The 13,049-nt window shown below is 40.3% G+C and overlaps 1 protein-coding gene and 1 pseudogene across 3 annotated transcripts in view; one reads left to right on the forward strand and one right to left on the reverse strand.

Moving 5' to 3' along the window:
* TRPC5 (transient receptor potential cation channel subfamily C member 5) overlaps positions 1–13,049 on the forward strand; it is a 256,603-nt gene that overhangs the window by 107,335 nt on the left and 136,219 nt on the right. For both annotated transcript variants that reach the window (XM_082716419.1, XM_082716418.1), the window contains one exon: positions 11,218–11,615. In XM_082716419.1, coding sequence (XP_082572545.1) covers positions 11,238–11,615 — 378 coding nt within the window. In that variant the 5' untranslated portion in view covers positions 11,218–11,237. The remainder of the gene's footprint in view (positions 1–11,217; positions 11,616–13,049) is intronic.
* On the reverse strand, positions 3,182–3,656 carry LOC309855874 (large ribosomal subunit protein eL21 pseudogene; annotated as a pseudogene). The gene has a single exon. The product of its transcript is annotated as a large ribosomal subunit protein eL21 pseudogene (transcript).

Raw genomic sequence — 13,049 nt, forward strand, 5'->3', positions numbered from 1 at the left:
CTGCCCCTACCCTTGTTTGTGTTCTTTATCTCTCTCTGACAAACAAATAAAATCTTTCAAAACAAAACAAACAAACAAAAGTAAATGATAGCAACTCAGTGAGGTAGACAAAGATATGTAAAATAACTTGATGAGATGGTATATATAAAAGAACATTGTAATCATAAAGCCCTTGATAAATATTAGGGACCATTAAACTAAAGAGCAAGCTCAAAAGCCTCCTGACTTGAGACATAGGTCTTCTGGGAGAGACAAGACCCAAGAGGAATATTTTTAATAAATACTAGTATCATAAGATGCTAGTATTTGAGAAAATTTGAGAGTTGATAAAATTCCCATATCATACAGTAAGCTGTAAACATAACTTACAGAACTGCTTACTATTAAGTAGTAGTACAGGATGACTAATTATATAAATAACACTCCAAATGTTCTGATCAATTGGTATTCATCAGATTACAGGTCCACAAATCACTGGTGCTCTTCAGGTTGAATCAAAGTATTCCACCACCAAAATCAATCTGTGGAAGTCATTTCTTAATTTGCAAACATAATTTTAGTTCATGGGGAGAATTTTCTCCATTTCAGGTTTTCAGTCCAGATTCCTCTTAAATCCTTTAGTGACTGAAGCAGACAGCAAAACAATGAACATGTAGCAGAAGAACACCTAGGACAACCACACCAGGTGTCACCAATGACTTGCTATTATTCATTTGTGGTCACATATTTGTGTCTTCACTTTAAACTGCTAATAAAAATACCCTGTAGTCATATGACAGTATGAAACATACTGTCTCAATCTCACTTGTAAGAGCCACTTGCTCGCAAAGGAAAATAGTAAGGGGGAAACACAGGAGATACAAGACAAGGCAGTTGTAACCTGAGGCAGTTCTAATGGCAAAAAAGTCTTAAAAGAGCTGAAGTTTGAAGCCAAGAATACAATTTACATCAGCATTTAATCCAGAGAGCAAGGTATAGATAGAACAGGTAGCTGGGTGGACAGGGTTGAATTGAGTTAAGAACTGAAAAATTTGCTGAACAGAGCTTTTGTATGTATTAGTATGCCCCTCTGTTTACATGGTGCTCAGTGCATATTGAGGTAGTAGATGCAAATACTTAAAGAAATTGGAATACATTTATAGCAATATTTTATAGTGTCCACAGAGAACATTCTGACCTCCAGGTGATCTGCTATCCAGATTTCAGAAGCTGTAATGTTAAGTTGTGGATAACACAGCCATAATTTTTGGAAGGGGCATAGTGGAGTAAAACCCTCCTTGGAGTCTCTATTAGAGGAAAGATCTTGGGCTGTTTCCCCTATGATAAAATTACTAGGACTCTTTAAGATGGCTTGGAGAAGTATGACTGCTATTTCTGGGAGTCAGCTCTCAAAAAGCTATAGGCACAGACCTCAGAAAATCAGAGCAACATACCTTTGGGTCTTATTCTATTCTACTTTGGGAGAACTAGCATATACTGTTGGATTGACCCCAGAGCCAAAGGGAATGGTTATTCAGTCTGAATTATTTAGTTTATTTCATCTATAAAAACAATATAAACCAGTAGCTGAGACTCAAATTTCATGTCTTTTAGCCTGAATCATCCTATTTTCCTATCTTTATGGAGTGAACATATTCGTGCTGTACCTAACACAGTGGTCTCTAAGTATCATAAATGTTGCTAAAGCTGTGCAAATAGATGATTTTAGGGCTGGCATTGACCTTAGCAGTCATCTTTTTTTATCTTTCTTATTTCACTGGAAAAGAAACAGAAATAAAGAAGAGATAAATGTGACTTGTTCAAGTTCATACTTCAACTAGCAGAAGAGCTGAGACTAGAATCCAGGTCTCCTAATTCTCTGGGCACTATACTTTAAACTGCACCATTTCACATATATAGGTATGTACCATTATTTACAGGGAAGTCCCCTGAGAAATTTTTAACTCTTGTTTTGAAACTGTACTATTGTAACAATTCAAGTCCTAATCTTAAATTTTGGGTCAGGAAAGGAGGTGGAGATCTATCCAACTTTGCAGAAAATGTATCCTTTCACAAAAGTAAAACTCTCTCAGTAACAACAAGGGTGACCTGGTTTTAAAGATCCCAATATGCAAAATGAGAAGGTTACAAAACAGTCACACTGAAGGAGATTGCATTAGAAGAGAATACTCAGCAGAACTTCTTGAGTGCATCTAAGCATTTATGATTATTACTTGGCAGAACTCTCTGGGCCAGAGAAACAAAGTTAAAATGCTAAGAGCCACTGCCAGATGAAGACCAAGAAGAAGGCAAAATAAGCATCTTTGAAGTAAAATGGAGGTTATGAAGAAATGGAGTCTGACATAAATTCAGTTTCCTCTGAAAGTATCAGGGCCCCAGTAACCAGCCTAGCAAAGAGCCTTTCTCAATCATGTGGATAGTGGCACTACCAGTCCTATAGTCACTCAGCCTTGAACTTGAATATCATCTTGAGGTTCTCTCTATACCTCATCCCCTATATTATATCCATTACCAAGCCCTGCTTTTCTCTTTCTTTGAAATAACTCTTAACAGTCTTCCCTTCTCCATTCTGACAGCCAGCATTGGAGATAGGATTCCATTATCTTATGGAAAAAATCCTCTTCTCTCCTACTCTGATTTACCACTGGCACAGCCATAGGAGTCATCTTATACAGCTTTCTTGATCATGTCCTGTTTAAGAACCTAGAGTGACTCCCCAATGCCTATAAGATCAAGAACTATTTTCTCAACCAAATGCTCAGTATCTTCCAACTAATGGACCCAGCTTAGCTACCCCTACATGCTTCCCTCTCTTTTCAAACACTGCAATACCCAAGACAGTGCTAATTTGAACCTTTGACTTCCATCCCCTTCCCACATATAAGAGAGGTGGTTTCCCAACTCCCACATCTGCCTATCTAAATCCCACACAGCCTTTTCAGATCCAGCTCAGGTTTACCTCTTCCACATACTTTTCCTAACCACCTCCCCAAAACTCCAGCCAGTATTGATCTTTTAATTAATTTTAATTTTAGTTAATACCAGCTATGCTCAAGGCACTGATCTTTTTGCTTCTTCCTGTGTACCCCTAACTTATATTCCTAAACATTAGCATAAATAAACATTTATTTTTTTATTTATTACTATCTTGAGGTCTTTTATTTTTCTTTTTTTATACTTATCATGGCATGAATTCATAGAGAATGAGTTCCAGCAGCTCAGGCTCCTTTCCATTGGTTCTCAAGAAGTTTGCTTCTCTAGGTGGAGCAGGCTGGTGCTTCAGTTGAACCCAAGTAATTTTCTGTTTGACTTCCTTCTTTTTCTGATCATTTTCCTTCACATGCTTCAGAAAGTTATCTTAGCCCTTTGAGTGCTTAATTTGCTCAATACATACATTAATTCTCTTGGCAAGAATCTCACCTTGTTTGCTTAGCAATGTCAATGGCATGCTGGGTAATACTGTATACTCTTCCAGTTTTGCTGTGATAATATTTATGGGGCATTCCATTTTGAACAGTGCCCATTCCCTTAATGTCCACAATATCACCTTTCTTGTGGATTTGCATATATGTGACCAAAGGAACAACTCCATGTTTTCTAAAAAGCCTAGAGAACATGTTACAGATACTTCTTCTCTTTCCCTTTGTGTTGGTCATTTTGGTGAATCACTGGAAGATGGCGATTCCTGCTGAAAGTGATAAATAAACTTTTAAAGAAGTCCTTCTGCCCCCTTTAAGATCATTTGGCCAATAAGCTCCTATGTGAACACTGTCACTTTAGATTCCAATGTGATTGGTAACAGAAAAGAGACACTCATTTCTCATGGCCTGTGGAATCTGGGATGAAAGCCAGTCCCAAGACTAACAATCAAAACAAGACTTTTAACCAATTACACTGCCTATTATTTACAGTAATCAGTATCATCCCGTTCTGCCTTTCCCTTGACTACTTTGAGGAACATCATGCAGACAAAGTGATAATGAGTGCTGAGCAACTGATTTTAAACTTTCCGATTCAGATGAGTGACTTGAGGGAGGCAAATATATACTTTCTGTTCATGCCTTCCCTCTGATTAAATGAAAAGCATAGATTTAATCCAGCTGCCAACAGTTCTACATAACTCCCCTGGACATCAAAGAGAAAGGAATAAAAACTTGAGGACCTTACAGAAATAAAAACACCACACGTCCATAGCCATGCAAATGCATTATGGAGATGAAAGTACCCACACTTCAGCACAGATACTATATATTTCTACTCTGCATTTGAAAAAGTCCTCTGTATCATAGACATTGTTGAGGTAGAAGAGACATCTAGGTCATCTAGCACTGTCCAGTCAGACTTCTGGTAATGATGAAAATGTTCTGTTTATGCTGTTCACTATGGTAGTCATAGGTCACCTGTGGTTATTAAGTATTGAAATGTGGTATAATGCAGAACTGAATTTTTTATTTCATCCCATTTTAATTCATTTAAATTTGCATAGCTACATGTGGCTAGCAGCTACTATAATGGACAGTGAAGAGAAATTGGATTTCTGAAGAGAAATTTCTTCTCCAGTTTCCCTGATCTCTTTGCATTCTCACTGAGGATCATATCCATGACCAACAGCTCCAGTAACCTTATAATGATGGTACTTAAACTTGGCTGTGTATTATATTCACCTGGAGTACTGTTCTTAACCAGCAGTGTGTGGTGGGGGGTATTATGACCCAATCACGGATATTTTTTTAAAGGTCCTCAGGCGATTCTAATGTGCAGTCAGATTTGAGAACCTTTGATCAATATGCTGATGACTCCCAACTCTGTATCACTAGATCTCAGTGCTGTGCTACACGTGCCAACTGGATCTTTACTTCCTGATTCCCCTCCAGTACCCCCGCTCCCCCCCAAAAAAACCCTCAAACACCAATATATCTAAATGGAATAACATTATGTAGTATTGCCCTCACCCAAATCCTTCAAACTTTAGTTACTAGACTTATTTCTGCCATTTTGCTATTTATTTTTTATACGTCTTATGTATTTCTCATTTCTCAATTTCTTCATTACAGCCTTCTTTTGTGTTTGTTTTTTTAGTAACTTATCATTCTGATTCACTTCTCATTTCCTATTCTATATATTTTTTAAGTAAACTCTACCCCCAACATGGGACTTGAACTCATGACCCCAAGATCAAGAGACTCATGCTCTACTGACTGAGCCAGCTAGGTACATCAAGAGGGGGTCTTTTCTAAATGTTTTTAATTATTTTTTTAGTGGTTATGCAGGGGATTAAAATCAAAATCAAAATCTTCAATGTATAGCCAGCTAGTTTCAATTAATTACTTAGTTGCCATAGTATAAAAACTCTGTTCCTATGCAGCTCCCTTCTTCCCCCTCTGTGTTGTTATTGTCACAAGTTACATCTTTATAGGCTATGTGGTCATTAACATAGATTTATAATTTTTTTCTATGCATTTGTCTTTTGAATCATATATAGAGGGGCACCTGGGTGTCTCAGTGGGTTAAGCATCTGCCTTTGGCTCAGATCATGATCCCAGGGTCCTCGATTGAGCCCCACATCCTCTGCTCAGCAGGGAGCCTGCTTCTCCCTTGCTTGTGCTCTCGCTCTCTCTCTATGTCAAATAAATAAACAAAATCTTTAAGAATAAATAATTTATAACTGGAATCAGACCACTAGAATGATCATAATTCTAGAGAAGGGGAAACTCAGAGTCGAGAAAGACATGAGAGCTGAAATCGAACATTTAAAAGGTTGTCATGAAGAAGAAAGAGTTTTGCTCAGTGTTGCTCTAGAGAAAAGAACTAGGGCAATGGAATAGAAGTTGTAGGCAGGTGATTTCAGCTCATCATAGAAAAGTATTTGCTGAAAGTCAGCATTCACTGCAGAGGTAAGTAAGCAGTGAGTTCCCCATTGGTGGAAATTTTCATTAACTGAATAATAACAAAGATATTGTCAAGAGACTTTTTCATTGGGCAGGGGATTATTCTAGATGACCTCTGAGATCCCCTGAAGAAGGTTCAAGATCTGGTCCTTTCTGGGAAAGATCAGTATCACTACATTAAAATTAGACAATTCTCAAAGTGGTACTATGGAAGGAGCCAAAATGCTCTCAAAACTATTACCCCACCAAATGCACATACATGCACACCCACACACACACACAGTCTTGCTCTCACCAGCCTACTCCTGTGCCTTTGTACATAAAATTTCACTTTAGTAACTTTTTGGATTGGGCATTTAAGGTTCTTCTTCAAATGTAGTTGTTTTCCTAGAAGAGGTGAAGCTTTAAGCCACCCAACCATTTTCATCAGCTTCTATCACAGTGCCTGATACATAGTCATTAAATCTGCTCATTATCCACCATTTACACTTGAGATTGTACAAGTTTATCAGATTAAATCTGCTTGACTTAAAGGGTTCTGAAAAGATGCAGAAGTGGATAGGTAAGCATGAATAAGGGTGAGAGGTCACAAGGGTTTCACTATTCAAGCTCAGTCCTCATGGCACAGAGTGCAAGCCATGCACAGATACCACATCCCACTAAAAGCACATTTTTTTTTAGTTAGGTGGAAAGCAAGGTCCAGGGCTGGGCAGTTATCTGGGCTGGGATTTGCACTCTGGCTTTCTGCCCAGCTCATTGATTTAGCTCTTTAAATCGCATCATTTAAGCCTACAAATGTCACAGATCCCATTAGACACTCTCCTCTGGCTAGCAGCACAGAAAAGAGAGAACACAATAAGCCCCCTGAGGCAGCCTGTTAGACCATTCCTAATGTTCCTTACTTGGTGGACTACATTGGGAGTGAGGCTCACTTGCAGAAATGGCATAAAGTGCTGGCTGGTTTTGTTTTGTTCAGTTAAGAAAACACCTCAAGGCCAGTGCATAATGATGGGAAAGCCAACCTCATCTCTTGGCTTATGTTAATGGCAAATGAGTACAATCTGCCAAGTATAAAGGTAAAGAGTGACGGGAAGAAACCTTCTCAATAATACATCCTCAAGAGATGCCAGAAACTCTGTCATTACCTATTTGTTCCCAGAATAATGGCAGAATAGGACTAAGAGCATATGAAGAAAGCATTGTTCTCAGCCTGCTAGAAGGCTGAGGCTAGAGCTGTAAGTAAGGGTCAACTGGCACCAGCTGTGGGGAATGGAAGAGCGGAAGGCATTAGGCAAGTCATCAATGTCTACATAAGCCTACATGTAAACAGACAGTGCGGGGAACCCATTTTACATCATTGTCAATGAGTAATGTCAAGGTGGGCATGGATACATAAGAGAGATTCCCAAGCTCCCAAGGCCACAGCAAATTTCCTCCTCAAGGAATCCATCTTAAGGTGTTAACAGCTATTAGTCACATGATTTTTTAATTCCTTCCAGGGGTAGTTTTAGAGATGTAGTGCCTTAAAACAAAGGACTGATTCCCTCATAGTACACTCTCAGGCAAACCTCTCGAGGAGATATTTTTCTCTAGGAGGGATTCTATGAGGCTTCTCATAGCACAGTTCACTGGAAATGCAACAGACCAGATCAATTTCAAATGCAAGAGATGAAAAGTAAATATAAACTCTGAATTAACCTTATATAATCCAATTATACTTACTTCAAGTCCAAAGTTACCATGATTTTACTGTCTTCTCTCTTCACTACTATAGCCCACACATCTGGCACATAGCGAAAGTTCAATGAATGGTACTGCTTGTCGCCTTCATTATTACTACGATTAGCACAGGAAGCAGTAGTAGTAATAGTGCTGCCCTGGCACAGTGCCTGGGACATATTAAGTATTAAAACTCTACTAATTATTGCACCAACTCCTGGCAGAGTGCCTGGCAAATAATAGGGCACCGGTTTAGTTAGTTCCCTTCCTTCTCATCTTGCACTAGAATACATTTGTCTTCAGTTTATCACACAGCCTTGCCTTACAGAAATGGAGAAGATCTTCCTACTGCACAGTGCCTAGCACAGCACCACCTGTGACACCATCTGAAAAGATATCTAACCTTTTTTCCCATGGTAACCTGTTAAGTGGCAAATGGGAAGCCAGTATTTAAGATCATTTTTCTGATGGGAAAACTGAGGTTATGAGCTCTTGCATTGGAATTTTAGCTCGCCTCTAATCCTTTTATCTTATTTTAGCCTGAAAACTATACCCCACCCCCCACTAAGCCACGGTCAATCTAACCACTGTTGTTCTTATGCTCTATGGTGCCTGGAATACCCTCACATTTTCATATTTAATTCATCTTCCAAAGACTAGCTTAAGAACTACCTCCTCCATGAAACCTTTTCTGAGATCTCCAGCCCTCACCAAGCCCTTTCTGAAATTCCAAAGCATCAGATCAATGCCACACAATTTAATACTTAATTCTGTGAGCAAGCCAACCCTCCTCAGCTAGTTTGTATTTGTCAAACTTTAGTTTGTCGAGCACCCATCATGTTCCAGATCCTGTGTGACTCCTCAGAAGGCAGGAATCAAGGTACTCCTACCCTAGCGGCAGAAAGACAAGCACACAGTTAGATGACATTGGAGAAATGTCATCCAAGTACCAGTGGAGAACTCAGAGGGAGATTGGCTAACTTTATGAAGGTGTTGGGGGAAAAGGTCACAGAGAAGTAACACTATGAGCAAGGTGGTGAAGCCGAGAAGGAATTTGTTAGGAGGAGAGTGTGGGATGAGGCTATGTATAAAAACATAGTCATAAAAAGGCAACTTAGAGAGCACCTTAGTATGGGTAGAACTTAGGGTGGGATGGAGAGAAAACCATGGAAGCTTTACTCATTCCTTCTTCAACTATATATCAGGCATCCAGGCATGCCAAGAACTTGGCTAGGTACAGGTGTTATAAAAACAGGACAGATGCAATCTCTGAACTTGAGCTTTAAACCAAATTGGACAAAAGAGATGATTATCCAGTAAGACAAATATGTAACTACTAATTGTGATCAGCATTAAGAAGGAAAAGAATACAATGGAGAAAAGAGTATGAAGGAACTACTTTAGACAAGGTGACTCGTGAGAGCTTCTCTGAGGAGGTGACATTTTGTTGAGGCATAAGAGATGAAGACAGCTGGAGAAGAGCATTCCAGGAGGTAATCAAAACAGTTGAGGTGCCAAAAAAGTTTGGCACATTGGGAGAATCAAAAGAAATTTCATGAGGCTAAAGAATAGTGGATGAGGGTGAGAATTTGGAAAGGTAAATACAAACCCAGACCTAGGAGACCTCAAAAAGGAAAGCTGATTTCATCACAAGAGCCACAAGAAACTAATCAAGGAGGAGTAAAATGGAATCAGATGTGTGTTGCGTGAGATAAGTTGGGGGTGGTGATAAGTTGCGGGAGACCACAAAGAGGGAAGAGAATGGTCTGGATGACCAACCATAAGGTGGTGGAATGGTTTAGGCATGAGATGATGAACGCATGGACCTATTCTTTCATACCGTCCCAAAGTGACTAGTGTAGTGTGAGGCACACTGCAGGCTTCCAGTGTGCTCACATTGATTAACTAAATAAATATAAACTGAATCGGATTGTTGATTCTCTCTTCAGGAGATCATACTATCTCTTCTTCCTCCTCCCTGTTTGTTTATAATGTAGAAGGGGAGACAGGGAGGCAGTCTACAGTTAGTATTATTTAAGTCATTTGCTGTTTCGTGACAAATGCTTACTCTAAGTGCCACTTCCCTTTAGTCACTGCTGAGTTACTGGAAAGTAGCACAGGAAATATCAGTGCTTCTTGATATAGCCAAGCAGTACCCTGTTCTCCTGAGACTTAGATGCAGAGAAAAATTTGTCATTTGGGCCTGTTCAGAACAAGAGGTGACACTCACCTTCAAATACCAACTTCCCAGAAGATCACAAGCACATGAATTGCAAATGTCACTTGGAATAATATATGCTTCTTCCTTTGCCAAAGCAGGGATGTCATTACCTGGAAAAGTGAGGCAAATTTTTGTGGAAGCTTCATGTCTTCATCATCTCTTCCATCCAAGAGATGAGACAAGTGGCCCTTTATCACATTTCCATTTCCTTTTGCTGGGAAAACAGTTTGGTAATGAGACACTTAAATCGGTCCAGCCCAACTCAGCCTCCAGAGGATCTTAGAGGTCCCAGGGATGAGAGGGAAAGGAGAACCAATCACCTTATGGATCTGAGCCTCATCTTCTCCCCTGGGGAGGATAACCATTCGTATCTCACAGGGCTAGTATAAGGAGTCAGTAAGGATCATGCATGAATTTGATCTGTAAACTATGAGGCAAGAACTCTATACTGTTATTCATTCTATACAATTGAAGGCAAAGACTGTCTTTTACTTCTTGGTTTCCCAGAGAAAGTTAAACACATTGTAGGAATTCAATAATAGGTTTTACTTTAAAATAAATTCCATTAAAATCTGATTTTAGATGTGGGGCTTATAAAATAGACCATTCACTTCTCAGAACTGAATCAAACAGATTATCAGATCCATTAGCTTCTTGGTTTCAAGTAGTAGAGGAAAAAATCATGAATAGGCAGAGGGGATATTTGACTTTGGCCTATTGGAGCCAAGAACTGTTCCCCAGTGAGCAGCGGCTCACTGCTGGGTTTCAGTTAGCATGAAAACCAGATTTCAATCCAGAAGCTACACCTGGGACAGCTTCAAATGTAACCCTGAAAATTAGCTCAGGCTCATGGGCCCAGGGCCTAAAGGAAATTGGCCAAAGGTAACTCCAACTTTGAATCATAAATCAGAAGTATTATCATGAGTATCTTTAGGCAGCAGAAGGGAAAGAAGGAATTAATTTGTGCCATGTTTTAGGAGGTTTACACTGTGCCAGTTGCTTTGATAATATATTTTTTCATCTGACTCTCACAAGAGCTTTATGAAGAAGGAATTAACCTTTAGCACAGGGCCTGGTACATAGTAAGTACTAAGTGATAACTGCTATTGATGTTATTAATATTGATAACCTTAATAATAATAAATAAAAATGCAGTGGGATTGGATAACTTATCCAAGATCACAAAGCTGATAAAGTAAGGATTTGAACCCAGTTCTTTCTCACCCAAAAGCCTGGGCTTTTTCTGCTATACCCTTTTGCAAGTAGAGAAAGATCGTGGTATGAAGACGGTTGATTTTCCAACCCCTTAGCCAGACTTCCCCCATAAACTGAACACTTGAGAACTTCAGGCATCTAAGACTATCTTTGGTTTCTCTCTCTCCCACTCAGGTTGCTAAATGCTATGAACCATGGCCCAACTATACTACAAAAAAGTCAACTATTCGCCATACAGAGATCGTATCCCCCTGCAGATTGTGAGGGCTGAGACCGAGCTCTCTGCAGAAGAGAAGGCTTTCCTCAATGCTGTAGAGAAGGGGGACTATGCCACAGTGAAGCAGGCCCTACAGGAGGCTGAGATTTACTACAATGTCAACATCAACTGCATGGATCCTCTGGGACGGAGTGCCCTGCTTATTGCCATTGAGAATGAGAATTTGGAAATTATGGAGCTTCTACTGAACCACAGCGTATATGTAGGTGATGCATTGCTCTACGCCATCCGCAAGGAAGTGGTGGGCGCTGTGGAGCTTCTGCTCAGCTACCGGCGGCCAAGCGGAGAGAAGCAGGTAAGAGAAATCCCTATGGTCTGGGGAAACAGCTAGGAACAATAAGGCCCCAAGATCAGAAGCCTGAAAACTAAGGAAGGTTAGATAGGTTGGAGTTAAGGATCCCTATCTTGGGGGCACCTGGGTGGCTCAGTGGGTTAAAGCCTCTGCCTTCAACTCAGGTCATGATCCCAGGGTCCTGGGATCGAACCCCACATCAGGCTCTCTGCTTAGCAGGGAGCCTGCTTCTTCCTCTCTCTCTCTGCCTGCCTCTCTGCCTACTTGTGATCTCTGTCTCTGTCAAATAAATAAACAAATTTTTTTAAAAAGAAACCCTATCTTGACAACCCTTTGCTCTTAGAAATAGCATCAGTGATCTCAGGTGGTATCCTAGAGCTACCCTGTTTTTTCTACCTAGAGCTACCACACGGTTTTACTCATTTGCCTTTTCCTTGTGAGCATTTGCCCATTTACATTCAATACTTAGCAACCTAAGGCTGCCTGGGTGGCTTGGTCAGTTAAGCCTCTGCCTTCAGCTCTGGTCATGATTCCAGGGTCCTGGGATCAAGCCCCACATTGGGCTCCCTGCTCAGTAGGGAGCCTGTATCTCCCTCTCTCTCTGTCCCTCTCCCCACTCATTTCCTCTCTCTCTCTCTCAAATAAATAAAATCTTTAAAAAATACTTAGCAACCCAAAAGTGTACATTTCAATTCCAGAATATCCAAGGTCATTTGACCCTTCCTACCTTCTGCTCTCTAGTTTCATTTTCTTCCTCTACTCAAAGGTTACATTTTAGAAAGGAAGAGACCAAATATAGATGTGGGATTTGTCCTCACTAGCCTCTCTCCTGGAGAATGGCAAAAGGCCTTTAAATGTGAATGCCTCGGTATAGATGAAGACACATACAGAGGATCGTGTATTTTCCCAGTACCTGTGATGCAACTGCATTCCACTCCTAAGTGTTTAGTGTTTTGCCTCTGTGACTCTCCTACACTCCAAGGAACTTAAGCTTAATACTCTGGAATCACCTTTGAGTCCTTCCTTTTCCTGACCTTTGTGTCCAATCCCCAAGCCCTATGGTTTCTTCCTCCCCAATCTCTTTCATACTTTCTTTCCTCCTACCACTCTGCCTGTGCTCCTCATCATCTCTCTCCTAAATAGGTGATTCCCAAAGTGTGGTTCCCAGACCAGCATCATTAGTTAGCATCACCAGTGCGACCTGTTAGAAATGCAAATTCTCAGGTCCCACCACAGATTGATGGAATCAAAAACTCTGGGGATGAGGTCCAGTACACTGTGCTTTGACTAGCCCCTCCAGGAGGCTCTGATGTACACTCAGGTTTAAGAACCACTATCCTAGACTAACATGAAAATCTTCTAACTAGATTCCCTGACTAAATAACACTTCCTTTATCACAAGCCATCCTGAGAAACAATGCTAATTTATTCTCCCCA

The sequence above is a fragment of the Mustela nivalis genome (genome assembly GCF_964662115.1).
Source record: "Mustela nivalis genome assembly, chromosome: X".
Taxonomy (NCBI): Eukaryota; Metazoa; Chordata; class Mammalia; order Carnivora; family Mustelidae; genus Mustela; species Mustela nivalis.